At 38.8% G+C, this 25,119-nt stretch overlaps 1 protein-coding gene across 2 annotated transcripts in view; it reads right to left on the reverse strand.

Annotated features, from left to right (window-relative positions):
- Positions 1–25,119, reverse strand: part of Tpk1 (thiamin pyrophosphokinase 1) — a 320,733-nt gene that overhangs the window by 80,015 nt on the left and 215,599 nt on the right. For both annotated transcript variants that reach the window (XM_021189978.1, XM_029535392.1), the window contains one exon: positions 7,224–7,335. In XM_021189978.1, coding sequence (XP_021045637.1) covers positions 7,224–7,335 — 112 coding nt within the window. The remainder of the gene's footprint in view (positions 1–7,223; positions 7,336–25,119) is intronic.

Here is a 25,119-nt window from a genome sequence, read left to right on the forward strand (position 1 = left end):
GTGTCTCTAGCTGCATATGTAGCAGAAGATGGTATATTCAGCCATCATTGGGACAAGAGGCCCCTTGGTCTTGCAAACTTAAAATGCCCGATAGAGGGGGAACACCAGGGCCAGGAAGTGGGAATGGGTGGGTAGGGGAGCAGGGTAGGGGGAGGGTATTGAGGACATTTGGTATAGCATTTGAAATGTAAATGAAGAAAATATCTAATAAAATAATTAAAAGAAAAAAAAAAAGAGAAATACCAGTCTCTGCCATAAAAACAGCCTCCAAGGCTAATCAAGGTCATGGACAAGAGATACCACTAACAATAAAATGGTTAAATCCACAAGTGGGAGGAGCTATGCATAAGGAATTCCTTATGCATTCCAAGAATTAGATTATACATTTAGCTAAGCCTAAATATGAGCCTCGAGTCAAAGAAATCTGATTCAATGGAGTTGTGACTCTCACCAAATGAAACATGTCCATGAGATCAATTCTTTCATCCTTAGTCTTCACCACTTGTGCCCCAAAGTCATGATGAATAACAACACTGAGATGGGTTTTTCCCAAGAATATGAATAATCTTAATGCCTATCTTCAGAGTGATAGTGAAAGGCAGTGGCACACTTCTTTGGGATTCCGAGTGTGTACTGAATTAATGATGTTATTTTAGAATATTATTAAGTCCACTGATTAGAAAGCTAAAATTGCAAATTGAACTGACAGCCCATACTCAATGTTCAATTACTACTTCTCGACCCTGAACATATGTTACTTATCTGATGAGGGTCACCACAGGTGCAATTAAGTTAAATGCCTTGCGGTGATACTAACCAGGGATATCTAGGTGATTCTCCTATCATCAAAGATCCCTTAAAAGAGGGAACCTGAAGAGTTAGCATCAGAGAAAAAGTGACCTGAGCACCATGTTTGCGCCTCTAGACTATCACTCCGATCTGTGCAAGGACTTGAGGGGACTTTTCAGTAGACAGTTGTTAATGCAGAGATTCATCATCAGCCAAGCTTCTGAGCAAAAGTGGCTGCTGCATAGTGTCCATTGCTCAGCAATAAATACAAGAAAATAACCAGATATTCATACCATTTTCTCTAAGCTTAATGGAACATCTGCAGGAGACACAGACTAACTCCTAAGGTATGAATAAAGTGATGACTTATAGTGTAGATATTTCTTTCAAAGAGAAATGTTTATTCCTGAAGTGAATTTGAAAGTGCTTAAGATCCAAGAAGCCCAGCAACCAGGTAGATCAGGAAACTCACAAAAAAAAATCCAAGGCTCTGCACAATTGATAGGCGATTCCTTACTGAAGCTTCCTGAAGCCAAGGGAACTCTAGTGATTCAGCTTTTGTGAGCCATCACCCACAGTGGGGTTGGCTTTTGTTGTGAGGCGGCCTTGAGTCACCTGTGTTCCTACATAACCTACTACTCAGATTCCTATAAGTGACCATAGTAGTCTCCCTAGTTTGTCATTATAGATCTAGGCAGAATTGTTTCTTTGGTCTGCTGTCAGTAACCTATCAATGTGAGGAGACATACAACGTTGCGAGACAGTGGCTGCTTTTCTCCAAAGACTGGGACCAAGGCAGGGATGTTCACTTGTACTTACATTCAAATTTCTACTGATGGTTCTAGTCTACATATTTGGGAGTAAAATAAATGAGAGACATCCAGTTTTCAAAAGAATAAAGAAAATCACATTTCCAGACATATTGTCATATGAACGAAATGTGGATGAATCCCCTAAAACACTCACAGAAACTGTTCAGCAATGCTACTGCGATGAGTATTTTGGTTGACAACTTGACTACATCTGGAATTAACTAAAATTCCAAAATGGCTGGGTACACCTGTGAGGAATTTTGGCTTAATTAAATCATTTGAAATGGGAAGATCCTGTTTCTAATCTGTATCTTTGGGGTGAAAAGGCACACCTGTACTTTGGGTTACACCAACTGGAAGCCTATATAAAGGACATGGAAAAAGGAAGTTCACTCTTTGCTTGTTCTTCTCTAGCGAACAAGTCCATCCCTTCATTGGTATTAGAGTCTACTTCTACAGTATACTGAAAACTAGCTGAGATATTCTCCCTTGAGGACAGAACAACTATTGGATTCTTGGACCTTCTCTTCACAGGTAGCCAATGTTGAATTAGCTGGAACACTGCCTGTAAGCACTATAATAACTCTCATATATATGGATATATAGTGGGATTCATTCTATAACCTCTGTTATTGTAGAGAACCCTGATTAATACAGATATGGAACATGAAATCAATTGATTCACATTTGATACATATGAAATGAAATCACAATAATTCTGTCACAACAGCATAAAAACAGAACAATACTTAGGAATTAATGGAACAGAAGGACTGTTAACTAATGCAGTGATATTATCAAAATGTTGCCCAAAATGCTAAACGACTTGAATAAGTGAAAAGCAGGCTCTGTTCACAGTTTAGATGATTTGATAGTGATGAGATGGTGATCCTCTACAATGTCATTTATAGAATCTAGACAATCCCTAAGGGAATCACAGCTGATTTCTTTATAAGAGCCAACATGCTTACTCATATTATTACCTCATATCACTTCTAAAATTAATATAAAGTAGATACCCAGAATCCAAAGGTAAAATCCTATAAATAGCAACATAGGAGTGAATATTTATGAAATCTGGCTAGGCAAGAATATTCTTTTAAAAATGTGTGTAGTTTATATCTGTGTGCAATTGTTGTTGGTATGTGTAGGTTATATGGGTGTGTATGTGTATGAGCATATTTGTGCATATGCGAGTATGTGCACATGGCAAACATCATGTCTTGTTTTTCAGCCTTGTTTACTGACTTGCCAAGTATGTTAGACAGGCTTGACAACAAACTCCTGGATCCGTCTATCCACACCTTCCCGAACTGCTGGTTATAAACATGCCTGTAGGGCACTTACTAAATGAGCTACCGCCACAGTCCTAGCAGTTTTTTGTTTGTTTGTTTTTAAATAAAAGACCATAACAACTTATGATTCTTTAAATATTATAAGTGGCAGTACCACTATGCTGTGTTACTGAATAATTTTAAGAGGTTAAAAAGTTAAAATAGAATAAAAACATAAAGTATTGTATTTCTATTATTAGTGACCAAACTAGTAAATAAAACCACCAGTCCAAAGGAGAGTTAAACAACAGATACATCACTGTTCAGGGCTGCTGAAATAAATCTTCTAACAGAACATGCAATAATAACTCATTTTGTTTGTATTGAATGAGAAGATGTGTGACTTATTTAAATAGGAACTGTAGTCAGCATTTAAAACACAAAATACCCAAGCTACAAAATAACCACAATCAAGAACAGGTTCAATGTGCTATAGAATCAGGTTGTCCAGAGCAGGCATTCTCAGGCACTCAAGGATTTCCAGGGAGGCTTCTCTCTACTTCAACAGCTTCTAAAAGATTTCACGGCATCGAGCAGTTTGAGAGGTGAAAAATTTCTGTTATTTGATTTATTAACTTTGACTCAACCTAACATGTACAATTCATTATATTTATCTTTTATTTACATTTATTTTTATCTTTATTTTATTAAAAATAGATTTTCTTCATACAATATATTCCGATTATGGTTCCCTTCCTCCGAGTCCTCTGAGTGGCTTTGCCACCTCTCCTCCCATCACAGTCCACGTCCTTTCTGTCTCTCCTTAGAAAACACACTAGCATCTAAGGAATAATAATAAAATATAATATGACAAGACAAACAAACAGAAGAAAATGCACTAAGGAAAAAGCATGAGATACATATGTCGATGGATACAGTTAGAACACTGTCCAGGAAGGGAGTTATGTGAGAATTTTGAGTGCTAGTGATAAAACTACAAGAAAACAAGACAAGAATCTTATGACCTCAGTTTCCTCAAACTACAGAACTGTTCTTAGACTGTGCTTTTGTGCTGCTTCAGGTGGAGCAGAAGCCTCTATTGGAGAAACGTGTTTTTGCCCTGTGGGGCTTGTCCTTGTGATTGTATACTTCACTCAGTTGACTCTTCTTACCCGCAAAGGATATACTGTTTGATGGTCCCAATAAAGTTGGCTACTACATGAAAATTCAGTCTGACTCACTTTTAGGTCCTTACTCCCATGATCACACCACCAACTAGAGTAGCAACAACACACATGTTCCATACACAGAGGAATCACTAAAAATAAAACTGGAAGTCATAACGTAAATGTAAAAAAACCTATAAGGTTAAAAAAAATGCCCCCTAAAAACCTCCACTGAGTTTGTTTTGTATTAGTCGTCTATACTGCTGAGCATGGGGACTAGCCTTATGAGTAGTTTGTGTCCCCAGTGAGACTTCCTTCAGGGAATTGATTTTTCCTTTGTGGGTAGTTATTAGTTGGAAATATTTACTAGGTTGGGAGGGGGAGAGGCTGTGTTCCTTTCAGTACTGGGACACATCTGGGTCAGATTCCCTGCAGGCTCTCTGCATGCTGTCACACTCTATGAGAGTTTATATCTGTGTCAGTCCTGCTGTGTTTAGAGGACCTTGTTTCCTTAGCTGTCATTCTGTGGAGAATATCCAATAGCCTTGGCAACAGCCTGGGTTGTTCAGGGGTTCCTTGGGGCCCCTTTGGACAACAACTTGATTAGACATAGCCATTCCTGACACTGGAAGCTTCATTTGGTGATGAGAGATGTCCCGTTGGGGCTTCATCTCTTCTGTCATTTGGCAAATCTAATTAAATCTCTTTCATACACTAATAGATTTTAGGAAGCTCATATTAGTTTTCCATACAGCCCTTCAAATGACCCTTAACACTAGTTGTTTCTCCCTGTACTTCTTCCTTCTTCCCCTCTTCCCTCTCCTTCCCCATTTGATCCTCCTGTTCCTGTCCCCAACTTGTCCATCCATAACTATCTACTCTATTTCCCTTTCCTAAGGAGATATCTATCACCTCCTAGTCCCTTACTCCATATGTAACATCTATGAGTCTGCAGACTGTAGTGTGCTTCTCACTGACTTAACAGCTAATATCTACATATAAGGGGATAAAACTGTTTGTCACTGGGTCTGGGTTACCTTACTCAAAATGATTTTTTTCCTAAGTCAATACATGTGCCTACACATTTCATGATTTCATTTTTTTTTCTTAAGCAGTTGAGTAAAACTGCATTGTGTAAATGTGCCACATTTTCTTTATACATTCATCTTCTGACAGAAATCTATGCTGTTTTCAGTTTCTGGATACTATGAAGACTGCAGCAATGAACATGGTTGAACAAATGTTTCTGTGGTGGGATTAAGAATCCTTTGGATATATGCCCAGGAATAATATAGGAAGACCTCGAAGTAGATCGATTCCCAGCATCCTGAAGAATGGTCATACTGATTTCCATGGAGTCTGTACAAGTCTGCAGTTCCACCAGCAACAAATGAATTTTCCCTTTACTATATCCTTGCCAGGACGAGCTGTCATTTGTTTTATTGGTCTTGGGCATTCTGATAGGTGTAATAGGAAATCTCAAAGTGGTTTTGATTTGCATTTCTCTGCATTACAGATGTGCCTGCCCCATCATGCATTTTTCATTATTATCATAAATATGTAGAGAAAACAATTATTTCAAAACTTGAAGCAAACCGTTACCACACAAATAAATAATGGCATATTGTATTTAGGCAAGATCAAACATTATATCCTTTCAAGAAAGCATTATTCTTCAAAGTCAGGAATGTGCACAGTGCTGTGGGAACTGGAGGATGAAGAATATTCTAACAAGCTCAGGCAAGTACACATGGACTTAGGACTCCCATTACCATCTGGACTAAGATGCTGGGCTACAGCCCCTCTCTTCCATCTGTCCTTTGGCTTGGTACTTTATCCTTCCTGGTACCAGTACTGAGAAATTCGGTCATCTCTAGATCTAGGAGAGAGCTTACTGCTGTTTACCTTGGATCCTTGTAAATAATGGGAAATGTGGGAATTAGAACAGTTGATTCAGGTTACAATGTTTTCAAAACACTTCTAACGGGATCTGTTCAGCTTTGGCTGAAGAGCTTCAAAGCCCATCACACACTTGTGTGCAGGGAGGAGACCTGCTCTCTCCTTTCAAGCTGACACGTCTCTAGGTGTGTTTCAAAAGAGCTCCATTTTTCCTAATTGTTTACTTAAAAATAATCTTTTTATCTTCAACCTATTTCAATGGTGAACATGTTAAAAAATAATGACATGGTTGTAAATATCTCTTATTCAGCTTTAGATAGACCGTGGTTAATCACAGCTGATTATTCCACGTCTTCTGGCAGTTTTTATCTTTTTTTGAAAGATGTACCAACATTTATTTAATGAACAGATCCCACATTTTTATTTCTTTATTCTTTTTTTTCCAAGGCAGGAAGTCTTTGCATAGCTTAGTGCAGCTCATAATTTTTGAAAAACATTTTAATATTTAATAATAGCAGCTAATCTGTGAAAGCTCACAGGTTTGATTATGAAAACCACTTGCAAATTCAGAACTTGAGCTACTTCTAAAAAGTAAAGTGTGGTTCCTGTACACAAATCACAAGAGCAGTGGACAACCCAGACAGGGCATTGAGAGGCAGCAAAGCAAAGCAAAGCAAAACTAAATCCAGAAAAAGAACTATGTCATCAGAATTAACTTAGTTTATTAAGTTTTAGGAACTAAAAATACTAGCAAAGAATTTTAAGAACATATCTGTCAGCCATATATCTGAAGAAGAACTCATAACTAGAACATGTGAAGGACTCACATCCTGGGCCGAAGGGAACAACTCAATTACTAGAGGAGCAAAGACTTTGATATGATTTTCTCCAAGGAAGATATACAAATGCCCCATGTAGCATATAAAAGAGTTGCTGGGCCACCATAAGTCATAAGCAAAACAAGTGGAAATTATAAGTACACCTTTACAGCTCCAAGCAACACACAGAACAGAAAATGACAAGGACAACTGAGGGTATGGAAATTGAAACACTCAGATGGAGGTGGTAATTGGCAGGGACTATAGAAATCAGCCTGTTATTTCATCTTTAGGTTACCTATATGAACACCAAAGACATTTAGGATGAAAACTGCCAGGCATGGTGCACATGTGTGTGAAGAGCAGGCTACCCAGAGCCTCACCCTTTCAAGTCATCTCTGCCCAAAACAAACATCCTCTTCCCAGTGAAAGACAGCCCTCCCTTTCCAGATGGGTTTTACTCACTGAGGTTCCATTTCAGGCCTGTTGTAGTCACCTGGTTGCAAGGCTGTCCAACAGGTATCAGGCCACACCAGCTGCCTTCCATTCCAGTGTCTACATGGAGCCTGTGTTTCCCCTGAAGAAGAAGAAGAGCAGGTATGAAGAAGGACAAGAAAGGAACAACCTGCAGCATGCTGGCAGCCAGCTAATAACACTTAATGTGGCTTATCATATACTAACCACAAATAACCTCAGCACATTCTTTCACCTGATTGAGACCTACTTTTCTGTATCAGCTTACTATTAATTATAAGCTTTACAACAAAATATTGGATAAATATGTCCAGGGCCACACAGACAGTCCTTTTCTTGAGACCTACCAATTGTAAAGATACTGTAAAGATAAAGATACCCGCTGAACATGCAACCTTTTGTAACACTGAATTCTAGACTCACAACCAAATATTTGTTCAATTATATATAAAAGACCATTTCCCAAGTAACATCTTTACTTATCTATGAGTCAGGTTTCTAATATTCAGAATTCCACATAGGCACTGTAAATGCTGTACCTGTGGCCATCACTGAGATCCTCACGATATACACACAGCTGTACTGCTTAGTTTTCGTCAACTTGTCACAAACCAGAGTCACTTGGGAAGAGGGAACCTTAACTGAAGAATTATCACTATCAGATTGAACTGTGAGCATGTTTCCAGATTAATGGTTAAGTGGGAGGGCTCATCCCACTGTGGGTAGTACTGCCCCTGGGCAAGTAGCCTTGTGATATATAAGCGAGCTAGTAAGTAGCACTTCCCTATAGCCTCTGCTTTAGTTCCTGCTTCCAGGTTTCTGCTTTAGCTCCCCCTCAATGATGTTCTGTAAACTGTAAACCAACTAAAACCTTTCTGCCCCAAGTTGGTTTAGGTTTACACAGAAAGCACTAAAGCAATAAGGAATGTTTTACTTAAATATTTAATCAGATAAGGCCTAAGTATAATCACACAAATTATGAACTTGATGTCCACTGTTGGGAGAGAAGAGATACAACTGATGTAGCTGTGCCATGCAGGAGATAGTATGTATACAGAAGTGTGGATAGACTGTGTCGTACATGTAACATGCCTGAGTGGCAAAAATGAGTCTGCAGGATGACATGTGAAGAATTCTGTTGATCGATGATTGGTGCGAGGGTTCAACTCTCTGTGGGTAGTGCCACCCTTGGGTAAGTGGTTCCAGGTTGTATAAAATCATAATTTGCTCACTCATGGACCTCCATGTTAGCATCAGAGATGTGTCTCCACATAAGCACTTCAAGGAACAATAATGAGTCAACAGTAGGTCCTTACTCATTACAAAGGAGCCACATGGAGGCATGGTAAGGAACACACTGCAGGCAGTATATGTATGTGCATGGGGACTGGGGACTGCATGTAATCTACTTAATGTGCTCAACTGTAAATCTCTAAAAGAAAGAATGTATAAGTTTTAAAAAGGCCTCACAGCAACCCTTCATTCTCCCCTCAGGACTGATGAGGGAAGGATAGTGTGTCTGAAACCTCACTAGAAGAGCAGTGCCTCCCAGTGGGTACAGCAGTCACTTCTCAACAGCTATTACAACTGCTTCTGACTATCCTCAAAGTCTTTAATTTTCTGCAAGGCAAGTACGTCTTTAGTGGTTTGTATAGTTTTCTTTTAAAATGACTGAGGCTGGTGAGTTTAACACACACTTGTTTTCCCCACTCCCTCCTTTTGTCCAAAGCAAAATAATTCTCTCTGAAGATAGATATTCAGAATACAATGCAGCTGAACATCCTGAATACCACCACATGCTGCACATTTTAACAAATCCTGTAAGTGGTGAAGATGTTTCCTTTATAATAACAGCAGTTGTCAAAAGAAGAGGTGGCAGAAATTCTCAGTTCTCCAGAAGGAAACTGTGTGATAGCGTTTCACATAGGTAGAACTTGGCCCATTTTCCTGTTTAAGGCTTCTATGGCCCTGTAGCAAAAATGCCACACTACTGGAGGTTGACAGCTAATCTGCAACCTTCTGGCTTGGAGTTGCATATACAGGGCCCAAGAAGGCTAGGAGAAGGGAGGGTTGGCATCTGCACAGAGGTCCAGGCTGTTGTGTCTCTGGCATTTCTGACAATGGGGGTAACTTCCTGTTGCTTATCAAGGAAGGATTCCCACATTATGGGTGTATCTTATTTTCAGTGTGTTGATATTCACCCTTGCTTTTAATTACTCTTCTTCCTTGTTTTTACTGCTTTATGTTTTGGTAGAATCCAGCTAAATTCATTGTATGTTTGGTGTTCCAGAGAAGTCTAGCAAAGAACAGTGAAGGAAAGAAAATTTTTTCAACTGGTGAATATTACCTCCCTGAGAGATGGTTATTCAGCTTCTACAATATAATGCAAAGGAAACAACACATACACATGTTACATTTTATTATCCTGGCAAGAGAAGCGATGCTGTAAAGTCACGGATTTAGCACAGTGGGAAGCCTCCTTACTTGGCTTTGCTAGGTATTCATGGCTTTTCTCGTTATTCTAAGAACCAATGCATCTTAACATTTTCATTCTTGGAATAAAATGGATTAGAGACTTGAGAAGTCACATATAGATCTTAGACTATCATCAATTAGCATTTTGTTTCTCACTTTAAAAGTGTGTTTTGCCATATGGGAAGGGTCTCAGTGTTTATAAATATGCAAATTTAGCTTTTATGGCTAAAAGAGAACAGTATTATGCTTTCATCCTCTATCGGCATGTCAATGTGACATTGCTAAAAAAATGAATGACTGGGTGAAGAAATTCTTGTTCATTCCCTAGATTTCTCAATTTATAATATATGCTAGTCTATATGAGATTTGACAGAAGCAGGCATCCAGCCTGACGTTAAAGAACTCCTGCAGGATTTATGGCATCACTGAGGAGCAGAGGCACATGAACTAATCATTCACTTCCATATATTCCCATGAATCACTGCACAGGTTTCTGCTCCATCCTCTGTTCTCAGTTAAGATAACACTTTAAAGTCAAAAGCAGTTCCATACAGTGAAGAAGCAACAAAAATCAATCATGGTTTGCCTCTTCAGTTGTGTTTATTAGAACATATGCAGCAACCTTACTGTGAGGAAACTATCATCTAGTAAAAAGGCAGTGAAGATGTGGCATGGTATGTGTAGTGGAAATCATGTGTAAGAATCAGGTGATCAGTTTCCCCAGATTGCAATTCGAAGCTACAGGAAAACAACATACAGATAGATAGATACCTACTGAGGTCTAAGAGGCCATTCCCATCACATTTTGTACTGTGTATCTTTACTGCAAGCGATGAAGGTATAATTAAAAAAAAAGTTAAAGCTTGTCCTAGTTTTGTCATTGAAAAATAGTAAATACAAAGACAACTTAATTCAATTTATATTTTGAAGTCCTTAACTTTTGGAACTATGCCAACATTTGCATAAAAATCTTTTAGAATGTCTTAGTATGAGCCTTACAAAATACATAGCAAATTGAGAATATCACCAAACTCACGTTCAAGATATGGGTGATTCACAAAGCAGTCATTCATTAAATTGCTATTAATGTTCAAAACACACTCTGTGTTAGGTTTTAAACAGTACAAGTATACAATTAGACCTAGTATAAATGGAACACTTGTGAACTCTGATTAAACACAAGGCCAACCTCTTTCCCCACTCTGTCCAGGTACTTTAAAATGTATTAGCAAATGCTGCAAGAAAGTAAAGAGTCTGCAGGAAAAATTAAAAGAAGAAGTTAAATGGATCCACACTAAGTGTACCAGAAGAAGCTGTTACTATGTGCACACACCAACTTGGATTAGTAAATTTTCATGCTGATACTGATTACATAACTCAAAACAGTTATACAAGAAATGTTCTCCCCAAAGAATTTGCATTTGCAAGACTTCAGAGCTATAAGACTTATGAGAATATACCCCCTACACTCCTAAGTCAAATAAGATTAGAAAAAATGTTTCATAGATTGTCCTCTTAAAAGTAACAATACCCATTCACATATTCCATATATATAGAATCTAGACAGTCTTGCAGAAAAAAAGATGAAAAGCAATAACTACAACAACAAAGAGACTGAAGAATACTTTTCTGAATAATATGAAAATTCTTATGAGTAATAATTTAGACTCTCTTTACCTTTGAAATATCTCATTTCCTAAGGAAGCTTTATTTTTGGAAATATTCCTTTCAAGAAATCCACTTAATAATAATGACCAGTCACACACACACACACACACACACACACTGAGACATATAGCCAAGCACATTGTATATAGCTTTAACATTTTGGTTTAGTATTTTGAAAGGTAGAACATTACAGAGATTATGTTTCAAAACTGTCAGTTTGTGTTTGATTTTTGTTCTGGGAATTATCTGATGAAGTCAGGCTGAAATCATGTGTTTCCTGGCATGAGTTTACCTTATTCTCTAGTTGAATAGTTGACATTAAATGACTAACAAGAAAAACCTTAATTAAGGGACTTTGTTTATTCAAAATTAGAATAAACGTGAAATGATTTTCTCATCACTGGAATTCTACACGGGCAGGCTCCTTCCCCACTAGCCTCCGAAATCCAGACTATCTCAGTACTCACACTGGTGAAATCAACATGCCTTTTATTCTCCTTCACACTGCATTCATGCTTCTTTTTTAAATGTCCTACCCCATCTTTATGCTTACCTTTTATTGGAATTGGAGTAAAGAGTCTGCTAAATGCTGGCACATTAAAGTCGTGAAAGCTTATTCTTCACCATTCCATTTTAAGGAATGATTTCTAAGAATACTTACTCCAGGAGTCAGCAATACTAACAGAGATAGCTACATGGAAGGGCATTATGAGCCAGCGTAGTGACTAAGTTTCAAACTAATCTTCAATGAGTGCCGTTCCAGGAGATGCAGAGCCTGGTCAGGATGGCCGCATGCCTCTGTACTTCCACTGTTCCTCCCGCCTTAAACGAAGAATCCACAGAGAAAGGCAAGCCATGTTTTGTATGTGATCTCCTTATGTTTACCATTTAGCACTAACAAATGATTTCCTTTCAATTGCTGAAAACTTAACCTGTACCACAAATGCAGCATTTTGCTAGTATATTGCATCTGGCAAACAGGTTCATATTATTACTCTAAAAATGATAAAGAGACTGCTTTTATTTTGCTGACTGAATTATCATCACAGAGGGAGAATGTCTTTATATTTAATAAATATCTGACCAGGAAATTGTTTAGTGCAAACAATAATTATTGATGAAAATGTATCAACAATTTTGAAGAGTTATTTGAAAATCTGAGTAGAATAGATGGGGGGGGGTTTAAAGTACAGGAAGGGAGGTCCAGATGAACAGAAAAAACCCAAAACAGGCTCAACACTACCAAGTCAATGTTCATCTAATTAAATACTAGGATAAATCTGTACTCAACCAGTATTTATGAATACCCTGTCAACAGTGCTCCAACAACACTTTACAATATATACTGTGTGGACATCTGTTGTATCAAATAGAACTTATATGGCTCTGTTATTATATCATTTCAGGCTTGATTATGGCATACTAACTGTTCTAAGAACAGAGATTTATGCATTTAAACTATGAATACTGATTTATCTATGCTCTTTTGTTTAAGAGTTCATTCTAAGCATAGGTTTACATTCCACAGTATATATTTTTAAAAAGTAAGTGATTGTTCCTCATGAGAATAATGCAAAATATTAGCAAAGAGAAAATATTTAAAACATTTGCATTAGAATACTTCCATTAAGGTATCTAGAGAAAATCATTTGTCCAGATATTTAGTAAGTTAATATCATTCTTTGTTGATCATTTGGAAATGTTCCAAGAATTTGTGATACTTCGTAACTGGTACCATGCCTGCAATATGCCTCTTATTTTCTAAAATTCGCAATAACAATGGAGTCTATGACTACTTCACATAATGAAGCCCAACTGCACTCATTTCTCAGTCCTCCCAGGGCTGCCCCAGATCTTTCTGCCCTATCCTGAAAACAGAAGAAGAAAAGAGATGAGGAGGAAGAAGAGGAGAAGAAGGAGAAAGAGGATGATGATGAGAACAAACAAAAAGTAAACCAAACAAGAGTTTAATTTGTGTTGGCTGAAGTATGGTCAAACTTGTGGTGGCCAGCCCCTTAAAGAACACTGAGTCCCTCCCCACCCACACCCCTGTCAGAAGCCCTTGACTGTAAAGAGCTACATTTCAGGATTTTCTTCGATGGCTTCCTGGCTAGGCTGTTACTTTTTGGGGAGTGGGTTGGATGAGGAGGGGTAGGGGTTCTCAACCTTTCTATGTCTGTCTCTCTTTTTCAACTGTAGCTTCCTTGCCCTTTACAGTGAGCTGGAGCATGGACATGCACGCCGTCCCCAGAGTCAGTGTGTGGCATCGATCTCAGCATGGTCTCTAGTGGCAGTATAGACCATGGACATCAATGTGGTCTTCTGCTGCATCAGTGGCCATGGATACTAATACTTTCTCCAGTGGTAGCCTGGTTCACAGACATCAACATGCATTCAGATAGCCCTCTACCTCCCCATCCCCACAGCGTGGCCTATGGACATCAACTTGTCTTCAGGTGGCAGCACAGAGCATGGATATCCCATGGCCTTTGGTGGTAACATGGGCTAGTGAACATCAGCAAGGCCACTGCCTGCAGTAGGACCAACACAGCCACAGCAGGACTGCTGACCTCAAATAACTTTCAGTGGTATCATGTACCACTAATATCAACATGGCTTTATGCAGTGGTATAGGCCACTCACATCTAAATGGCCACTAGTGGCAACCCAGACCACTAACACGGACATGGCCTCCTGTTGGAAACACAGACTACAGATATCTACATGAACCTTGGGCTTCAAGACGGCCTGGGGCAGCAGCATGGACCATGGAGCTATTTCAAAGAGGTCCAATCTAGAAAGAAAGCATTCTTCCTCTCAGACATCCTGTTGTTATTCTGAGCCAGGGTGACCATGTTTCTGGGCAGCATGTTCAGGGGCTGAGTGTGCATAAGCTCCAGCCTGCTGCATACCACCCTGCCAGCCACCCTGGATGATGGCATGTTCCTGTCCACTGCAGCCTTCTCTCACACCACTCCCTGCACCTGCATCTCTAGTTCTGCTTTTCCCCACCAAGTACTCACTGCTTCCTTCTGCCATCTTTCAATCTCTCCATTGCATATTTGTATGTCATAGTAGCATTAGAAACTACAGTGTGTCACACTGCATGAATTTGGCTTTGTTTTTTGGCCGAAGCATCATTACATGCAAATATTCACTGCAGTGACTCATTGGTCTGGGTCAAGGTTTCTGAAGCACCATAAATGCAGGACCATCACTGAGAATCATCTTGGATATCCTGCAGTTGCCCGGAGTCAGGGTGAAATTGCGGCAAGGCAGGGTGTCCAGAGGCAGGTTCTGTGCCAGCTCCAAGTTGCCATACACTTCCACACCCATGATATAGGCTGCTCCTGAGGCTCACTAGGGATGACATTTGTGCTTGTAGCCTGCAGGCAGAATCATTGCCCTTGTGCTCTCTATATCCCAGCAGGGTAAGCTGTACAAGCTGCAACTATAGCCCCTCCATGTTGGGGCCAGCCCTATTCTGTAATATCCTCTGTACATCTCTCTATTACTGTGCTTCCTCTCCAGTCCCTCACTTCACCCTATTAAACATGAGCCTGTGAACTGCCATGTTAGGTTTGCCAATTACCCTTGAGTAGTCAGGCTTCCAAGGTAGAACTGCTTATTAGGTGCATATTTTCTAAAATGGCCCTTACTTAATTATATGACAGTGCCGGATGGTGGCTCAGTCACTGAATACTTGCTGCACAGGCACGCCCTCTAAGGACAGAACTGGTTGGAGGAAGGACGTCAGCCCAACTAGTCTGATGAGCTCCTGGTTCATTGAGATACTGTTCCAACAAACAGGGTACATAGCGATAGAGGAATACACCTGGTGTCTGCCTGTGAGTATGTGTACATCTACACTTACATTTATTTATACACACTGACATGAGTAAATACATACCGGCTACACACATACACAAAATATAATTTTTTTTAAAAAAATCGCATGATGAATGATTTTCTAAAAAGTAATGGGCCCTATTATACTTTTAAAGAATCATAAGAATCATATATTTGATGTAAATGATTATCTGTCTGGGTCTGTCTATCTGCAGTGTGAGGATGGACTATAGAACTTTATACATGCTAGTAGGAGATATACCCCTCCCCCCGCAGTTGTTTAGGTCCAACCTCTCAGTCTTTGGGCTGAGATGTAGCTGTGAAGCATACAGTTTTGTAATTCTCTGTTGCATGTGGCTCAGTTCTGCCATCTTTCTTTCCAATTTCATGAATCCACTTTTCACTTTTTAAAAGCAACTTCCCCAAATACCTTTTGAAAATGTTGTTTTGGAGCTACCGTGGGCCCTGCACACTCCCTTTCCACCCTGTCACCCCTTGGAGCATCTGGGGGTCTCCCTTGGAGTTCCTCTGTTGGTTCAGGCAGCAGCCACCATCTCTTTCTTTTGTTCCCTGGATCTTTTTCTTTTCTCTCTCCTCTCTCTCCTCTCTCTCTCTCTCTCTCTCTCTCTCTCTCTCTCTCTCTCTCTCTCTCTCTCTTTCCTAAAGGTTATGTAACCTCCCCAGACAGCACAACCAACCAGGGACCATGGCACACTCAAACACATGTGCCCGTGGGAGTCATTTCTTCCTAAACCATAAGTGGTAACACACACTAGAGATCAGTATGATTGCCTCCCCTTCACATTNTCTCCTCTCTCTCTCCCCTCTCTCTCTCTTTTCTCTCTCTCTCTTCTCTCTCTCTCTCTCTCTCTCTCTCTCTCTCTCCTCCCTTTCTTTCTTTCTTTCTTTCTTTCTTTCTTTCTTTCTTTCTTTCTTTCTTTCTTTCTTTCTTTCTCTTTCTTTTTTCATATTGAAATATTTATTTTGTGCAACCAGACTCTTCAAATTGCCAAATGTCAATCCAACCTCAGATGACAACAAAGGGCAACAATTATCCTCAGATGACAACAAAGGGCAACAATTATTTAATCCATTCTCGGGTACCAAAATATACTGTCACTGTTTCCCAACTTTTATCACATTTGGAAAGGTGGTGATGGGCTATCACTACTGAGTACTGTATTTCCATTTTTTCGCCTCATGTCCACTGCCTCACATTTCCCATTATGCAGAGTATACTAGCTCTCCTAGAGCAAACATCTGCTTCACACAATGTTTCTAAAAACAAACATGCTCCCTTATAACCTTCCCTCCTGTCAGTCTGTATTTACCAGCACTCCAGAACAATGCTTTTTGTTGTCCCAGAAACCACACATCCTTAAGACTAGATGGGGAATGGAGTATAAGGACAAGACAAGGTGACTGTGTTTCCACATGAAAATTTCCAGGCAGTCTCTACTAGATGAAAATAAAGTAGGACAAATGTTCAGCAGATCTAATCCAAATTGGGCTTCTAATATTTTCATTTATATTAGGAAAAGAAGGTCCAGTGATAGGCCCAAAGTGGGATCCAGCTCAAGGGGAGGTCCCAAGACCTCACACTATTACTGAGGCTATGGAGTGCTCATAAAAAGGGATCTATCATGACTGCCCTCCAAAAGATTCAACAAGCAGCTGAAAGAGTCAGATGCAGATAATAGCAAGCAACCAATGGACAGAAGCGCTGACCCCTGTTGTTGAATTAGGGAAGACTGAAAGAAGCTGAGAAGGATGATCCTGTAGGAGGACCAGCAGTCTTAATTAATCTGGACCCCCGAGACCTTTCAAACACTGGACTACCAAACAGACAGCATACATCAGCAGCTACGAGGCCCCCAAAACACATAGAGTAGAGGACTTTCAGGTCTGTGTTCATTCAGAGATGACACACATAACCCTCAAGAGGCTGGAGGTCCCTGGGAGTTTAGAGGTCCAGTGCAAAGTCCACTGTTTGAAGTCCCTCATTCAGGGTGATATGTCTTTAACAGTTATAACTATAAGCAGTTTAATCAAACAATAGGAATATAAAAAGTATTTATAAAAATTAGTCATCAAACTTGAAAGTATTCATATAAACTACACATGCTAATGGCCCCTTGTTCCTTTATATTAAAATTTCTAGAAAAGGTTATCTTCCTTTACTGCTTTCAACGTATTTCTCTCTTAGATTCATTCCAACTAAGCACCCCTCTCCTCTTCAAAAGTATCTTACATCAGGTAACTAATGGCCTCGGTATACTTAATTCCAATTGTCAGCTTTTCATTCTCACAGGGTTTGATCTTTTGGTAAGATTTGTCATGGATTTTCTATTTCTGAACTATCATCTTTCTTTGGTTCACAGAGCATAGGCCTCCCTGAGTTTTTATCTTAACTCACACTTGACTGGCAAGCCCCTCTTTTTCTTTCCACAGTCCTTAATTTGGAGGACTTTGACTCTGGTCTCTTGAGTTTCAACTGGATCCTTCTCCATATCCACCATGTTTTTCTCCAGCCGAGTGACCAAGATAATGCCAGTCCCTGGAATAGAGTATTAGTCTATATTTTGTTCAAATTCTGGTTTTTAATACCAAAACCCTATTTTCTATATCTGATCATTCCTCTCAAGTCTACCCTATTCAGCTTTTGTTCTTTGTTGATGGTTGCTTCATCCTTTCAGTTGTTGGCCAAATATTTTCCTGCTCACACACAACCTATAACCCACAAGGAAATCCTATCAATTATATTCTGAACAGAGCGAGATGCCTTTCATTTCTACTCTGAGTCAGAACCTCTACACTGCTTCCTCACATCTCAAGAAGATCTTATCCATCAGTCCTGTTTTCATTGGGAAGGTGCCTAGAACCTTGTAAGAAATAAGCCAGACCTACCTGACTCACCCTGGCCCCTCAATTAAGAGAAATATACTTAAGTTTCTAAATGTTTCTCTTCCCCTTTCTAGATTTCTGGTGTGAAAATATCAGTCACTGTTAGTGAATCCTAGTTTTGAGATAGCTGGTGTTGATATCTGCACTGTGGTCAACTGCACACATGCTAAAAAAACACTGTGGATCTAAATCCATTTCTAACAGTACAAGTTTTGTTTTTAAATCTATAAAAATAGAATAAATGGGTAGTTGTAGGGCACAAATGATTTGATATATAAAATACTAACAATGGTATCTGACTCAGAACAAACATAAAGAAACATCTGCTCTTCTTTTTATTATCAAAACAAAAGAGACACCACAAAACTGAATACTTTTAATTTTAAAAATTCTGCTTTTCAGTTTCTGTCAAGAATGTTAGAATAACATATTCAGGAAGCAGTCTGAGAAGTAGTACTTAATAAAAGACCTAGCCAGTTAACTTGACCCAACCTACAGTAAAATAAGGAGTTACAGTTGTGGAATTGCCTAGATTAACCTAGCTGGTGGGCCTGACTATGGGTGAATGCCCTGCTTTTTAACTGTTGTAGGAAAAACTGTAGACTGTATCATCCTATGAATATGTATATCTGGGGGTGTATAGGAAAACTAGGTAAGCATAAGCCTACAAGATAGCATTCAGTGTCTTCCGCGAGTCATGTTATACTTCAGAGTTCTTGGCTGAAGGTAATTCTGTGTGGAACAGTAAACAGGCTCCTTCAATGCTTTCACTTTCCTTCAATGAAGGACTGAAATCCGGAATTGTAAGATGACACAAACATGCTCTTTCTGTGAGTTGTGTTTGGCTGGAATGTTTTACCATAACAGTAGAAACAAAACTTGGACAAGCATAGAACATATTGCCCCTTGGCCAGAATGTTAGAATGCATACATGTTTTAAGCTGTGCAGATCAATTCTTCATGGTACAGTATTCTCATTTCCACATCCCTTCTAGAAGATGTGCAAACCATTGAAATCAGTATATAAATGCACTGATATTAGTGCAGTTGTTTTATTTTTGTTTTGTTTTTGCTTTTTGTTCGTTTGTTTTTGGAGAAATGAAGAAAAGTACCCTTTGATTCACTGAGTCTAAATCATGGTAAGATTTCTGAAAGAAATACACCTTACTGTAATTTACTTCCACTTCTGTACTTCAAAAGAGCTTATTACAATGAGGGTACAATTCAATACAAGAGCCATGTGTTTAAAACAGCATGTGACATGTCATCATTCTTCATGCTTTCTATCTCTGTAGGTACACTCAGGATGACCTGTTCACACTCAACCTCTACTTGACTGAAGGTATATATTATCTCTTATTGCAAAGATATATGTGCAAGAGTGAGGCCACATCTTTCTTTGTCACATTGCTCTGTAGTAATGTCTACAACACGATCCTCACTGTATCATGAACAGTGCCATCTGGTATTTTTTTTCTTTATATTTCATATAACTAATAAGACCTATCTGTGTGAGTTATGGACAGGGTGTTGCTCTGTAAATTTTGAGGCTGAAATTATAAGGAAAAATAAAAAGGAAAAGACAACTGCTTCTTGCTTGAAGATTGCTTCTTTGAGGAAGGCCAGTCACTGTGTCACAAAGACCTCAAGGGCCCTTTCTGGAGACTAATCTGTTACTTCTATATATGTACAGCCAATGCCAGCTCTCCTGCTGTGGGAGTGGGATGCATGCCACAGTGAACCAATGCCAAGACAAATGAGTCTCCTAAGACCCTTTGCTTGAAGAGCCAGCCAACTTCTAAATCCTGACCTTAGAGAATCTTTGCAAGAGAAAACCTGCTTACAGTTGTTTGAACCACAGTTTTCAAGATACAACAGCAGGCTAAAGCTCTCTACTTTCAGCCCTGTCCAGATGTGGAGGCCAGCACAGTTTCAGCTGCCTTCTGGCTGCCGTCTTCCTTCTTTCCTTCTGTGTTCTTTCAGCTTTAAGTGACCAGGAGAGACAAAATTCATTTCTTAAAACTTTTCTTCCAGAGAGCAAATGGATTGATTTTAAAAAAGTGAAGGATTGGCAAATTTATTTTTCTTTGTGTGTGTGTGTTTCCTAAAGGGAAAGAAAAACAAAACAACAAATAAACAAACAAAAAGACACACAAAAGCTCCAGGTACCCAGAAACTATCTGAAATGATTCCTCCCTGTTCATCTTCATTTTCTTCTGAGCTGCCAACCTGATAGTGCTAAGGTCAGAAAGAAGAAATGAGTTATTAGGCTAGACAGATACCACATACATCATGTAGAGCATGTGGTACTGGATGCTGTCTGTGTGTTATATATTTTAAACAATTGCTTTAAAGACTACATTTTAGTAAGAACTATCCATATTATAAAATAAAATTTGCATAATGGGAAGAAATCATTAAAAATATTACACACTACCTCACTTTCTATCTAATAGTCACTTAAGCTGTCTTCATTTAACTAAACACTAAAATGTGACCTAATCAGTTTTTTAAATTTCGTTAGGATGTTATTGTTTCAAATGGGAAAAATCTAATTCCAGACATATTTCAGAAGCAACATACAAGCAGCTGCCTCCTGTGTACTATATACAGAATTATTTACTTTTATAATTGTTTTTCATATAATAAATTTTGTTTTAGTTTGCTGTTACTGATTCTCTGTACCCTGGGAGCCTCGCAGAGAAGGGGGGAAAACAAAACAGGTACTTACATCACAGTGGTGTTACCAACATATTTACAGCCTTATCATTTGACAGGGAAGGTCAGAACTTTCCTGAGTTTATTCATAACCTAGCACCAGCTTTCAATTCTTTGAAAATTGCTCCTTGATACCCAGCTTCCCTGAAATCACAGAGTGGCAGCCACTCTCTTCAGGTATAAATCAGATTCTAAAGAACTGATAGCATTTCCCCCTGCACACCTCCACGGGAAGCACACTGCATTTTTACTGGCGAATGCAGGCACCTCGGAAAAGCTGCACCAGGGATGTTCTTAGAGCTTAATTTCTAGAGTCATTGGTAAGAAAACAGTCTCCGAGGCTATAAAAGTACAGGTCCCACTCTTGCGTAATGCTGGCATTTCAATAACCAGTCTACTTTTACCCTCTGTGTCTAAATTAATCAAATTTAGCCAGTGTGTATCGCAATAAATCCAAGCACAACATAGTTATTTTACCCTCGAAGTGACCAAAACATGAATGATTTTGGCATGCTGTAGTAAGAGCCAGTGCCATGCTGGTAAGTGAAATAGATACACATACTGTTTACAAAGAGAAGGGAACATTTTAAACTGGAAAATTTAAAAGGAGAGTTAAATCTTTTGAATTTTCCCCATGAAAGATCGCTGTTTTTTGCTGCAGAGGTCATTAGGGAAGAGGCACCGTCCCAGGAAGTCTTTTTCTCACTGTTAGTGACATTATTTAAAATATTTACAGTCATGGTTATCAAACACTTCTGAGAAGTACTGGTGTATCTGAGAAAAGGTTAAAAAAAGGTGTTAGGCGAAATAGTAATCTTTAATTTAAAGCCATCTTTTTCAATCTATGATATATAGACATATTTATCTGTATAAAAATTTAGATATTGTTTTCTATTTAGTTTTGTATCTTAGGGATAGATAATAAAATTTCATTAGCAGTTACAAGGTGACAATTTGTTAACAATATTGTGATTCAACTTCAATTTCTTTATTAATCTATTTATCTTTGTGTTGGCATCAATTGGTATTAAGAGAATCAACTTTTTGTACTGACAACCCACATAGATGGGATATTCCTCTACTGGGCTGTGTAATTTTGTATAATAAAACCCCTTCTATCAATTACTTTTTTTCCCGATGGATCTTATCTAATGGTCAGAGTGACTGGAGTGAGTAAGTAGCTCACATAAAGCACCCATGAATATTATTTTGTTCTGTATACTAATAAACAACAGAGACAGCTCTAATAGGGAAAACACAGTAATATCAAGCCAAAGGCAATTGTTCACACATCATGCCACATGACTGATGCTTCCCAGTGAGGCACTGGGAAGTTTTAGTTTTTTATTCTCTTCCTTTAAAAAAAAAAAAGTGTGCATGCCACAGTAAGGTGTACCAGGAAAGGAAGCCTAGAGAAGTGTCTTGAATAGCATAGACCTCATGGACCTCATTAGAAGTCTATGTAAGTCCCCATTTTCACAAGGGTATAAAAAAACTGACGATCACGGCCAGGATTTCATTATAGAGGACAAAGTTCCCATTAAGGTTATGTCTTCAGCTTCCCAACAAGTCTTTTATATCAAGGTGAGGATTCTTCGTGGAAAGAGTAAAACCAGAAAGACCAGAGTAGGAATACTTGAACTAATGAGCTAAAACCTTTTTTTGATTCCCTGAAATGTACAGGCTGTGGGGAGTTATCCTGCATTTTCCTATTAAAGACTAAACTCTCTAATCCGTGAAATGACTTTGAACCTGTGACCTGCAAAGCAACAGGTCATCCTTTTGTTCACTACTCCCCTTCCTCATGGCCACTAGCTCAGGAACAAGGGCAAAGGCTGAAACTAGCCTATCCTCTGGGGGAAGCGAGGGTCTGAACACTAAAGGAGATGCAGGAGCTAAATAACAGGCAAGTGTGGGAGTCATGCATGGATAGAAAAGACTGATTCCAAAAACACAAGTTCAAAGAAGAATAAACCCAAGGAAAGAAAACAGAAAGCATGCGGGTATTGCAATGCTTTGCTGGTGGAGGATGGAGCTCCTTTCCAAGGACTCTAGTAAATGGTCGAGAAAACTTTCTCAACTGCCTTTGCTCACTCTTGGTAAAGTTTACATCCTTAGAACTCAGCAGCAAATGGGGGAGATGATGCTGGGCAATGGTTAAAGAACTGGCATGGAAGAGTCAGCATGCGTTCAAAGGACCAAGTCCTTTATTTAACTATGGCTCTGAGTAGATTAGAAACATGAGAGAGAAGAAGCTGGGGAGGAATGAATACCAGGATCAGGAGGATGCTTTAGAGGAGCAACTAACTTTAGACTCAGGCTGCTCAGAAAAGGCTCCTCTTGCTCATGGCCACTAGTAAGAGGGATGTTATGCATACTTGGGATCCTCAGAGTGCCTAACATAAGAGCTATGAAGAAATATGTACAATTCAGTTGTTTAGGTTTTGTTGTGTGTTATGCATATGTGTCCCTGTGCATCTCTGCATGCATATGAAGGTCAAAGGTTCACTTCTTCTATCTCATACTACCTTATACTTTGATCCAGGATCTCTTACCTCTCACTGAATTGGCGATAGATGATTCAGACAGATGGGGTGGCCACTGAGCCCATGTTATCTGCCTATGTCTGCCCCTCTAGTCCTTATCAATACATTTTAGGCTCAGCTTTTATATGGATGCTAGGGGCTCAGGCCATTCTGGTTGCACAGAAAGTGTGTTACCAACTGAGCTACCTTGCCAGTCCTGCCATTCAGGATTAGTAGAAGGGTGGCCTCAATTATCATAAAGAGCAGCAAGAGGTGAGTTGTAGCCCTGAGACACTCAAATCCTCCAAAATGTTGGCAGTACTTACTATACAAAGAATCTGTGTTCACAGGAGCAAGATAAAGGGTTGTTACCAAAGTATTGTTTAATTTATATAATTAAAAGAAACTAGACAACAGAAAGTCATATTTTCTTGTCCAATCTCAGGCTATACCCTGAAGTGGAAACTTAAGGGTTCTTTGGAAAGTATGTTGTGTTGGAAGTTCAAAGCAGAATTACTAGACTCACTCTATAAGGAAATTCAGACCACAGGTGAGAATAGCAAAGGAAAGATAACAAAAGACAAAGGGTGCACAACAGCCTGGAACCAATGGCATGTATTAGCACAGGGTATGGGGGGTGACACGTTCTGAGCTGCACACTACAGCTTGACGAATGAACATATAAACAGTATTGTACATTGAAACTTAGTCAATACTAATCTGCAGAGTATCATAAAAACAATTTATAGAAAGTATATCTGGTGAGAAGAACAGCATTTTTTTTATAACATGGAAAGATTTGTTTCAAGTTCTAAAGACAGCTTATTTGTAAACCCAAGACAACTTTTATTTCAAAAAAAATATTTCTTCAACTATTCCCACAACTGTTTCACTTTAGATGTCAGTTTTAGCCAGCATAAGGCATTTTGTTAGGATATCACTGACTTATAATATTTTTGATTTACTCAAATCTAGGTTACTATATGTTTCTTTTTAAGCATATTTTCCAATAAAATAACTAACAGGTAACTTCACAACCCATGCAGTATCTTAAAGAAGTCAAACTTTAACTTAGAATTTTAACATTTATCATATATATGTGTATATATATAATAAATTTAAATTTATAGGACACAAAAATGCTGAAAAAATCAGATCTGCTGAATCTCATTTCTTGTGCTCCAATCAGAATGTTTTACTAGATAATTAATTCTACCTCTGATTTAAAATCTTGAGAACTGTAGCACAAACTCACTACTGAGGTACATAAATCAGCAATTGCCCTTTTAAGTACTTGTAATTTTGGGAGGTAGCATCTGAACAGAAGAGTTTCTTCAGTCCATGAAAAATTATTCCCTGTTCCTCTGTTTATAAACCATTCTCACCATAGGGAGAAGACAATCGAAGTAAGATCGGTGTGCTTACTGCTGAATTGTGACATTTATGGGAAGAAAGCTTAAGGGAATGTGACCTGACATGAGTAGACTACTTTTATAATCCCCCCTAGTTATAATCATTAATAAAAGTGTTTACTGTCCTCTTCCATCCCTTCTATTGAGTAACACAACTTTACAAGAAAACTGGACATTTAGGACCCTGACTTCAAGTATTTTACTAACATTTACAAATTCAAACTTTACATAGTTGAAAGTGAAATGGTAGCCACAGAGGACCCCTGATATCAGTGTTCCTATGCACTGTGGCAATCCTCACCATATATGAGAGCATCTCCATACCCTAAAATGCCA

Source organism: Mus pahari, chromosome 2 (assembly GCF_900095145.1).
Source record: "Mus pahari chromosome 2, PAHARI_EIJ_v1.1, whole genome shotgun sequence".
Classification (NCBI taxonomy): domain Eukaryota; kingdom Metazoa; phylum Chordata; class Mammalia; order Rodentia; family Muridae; genus Mus; species Mus pahari.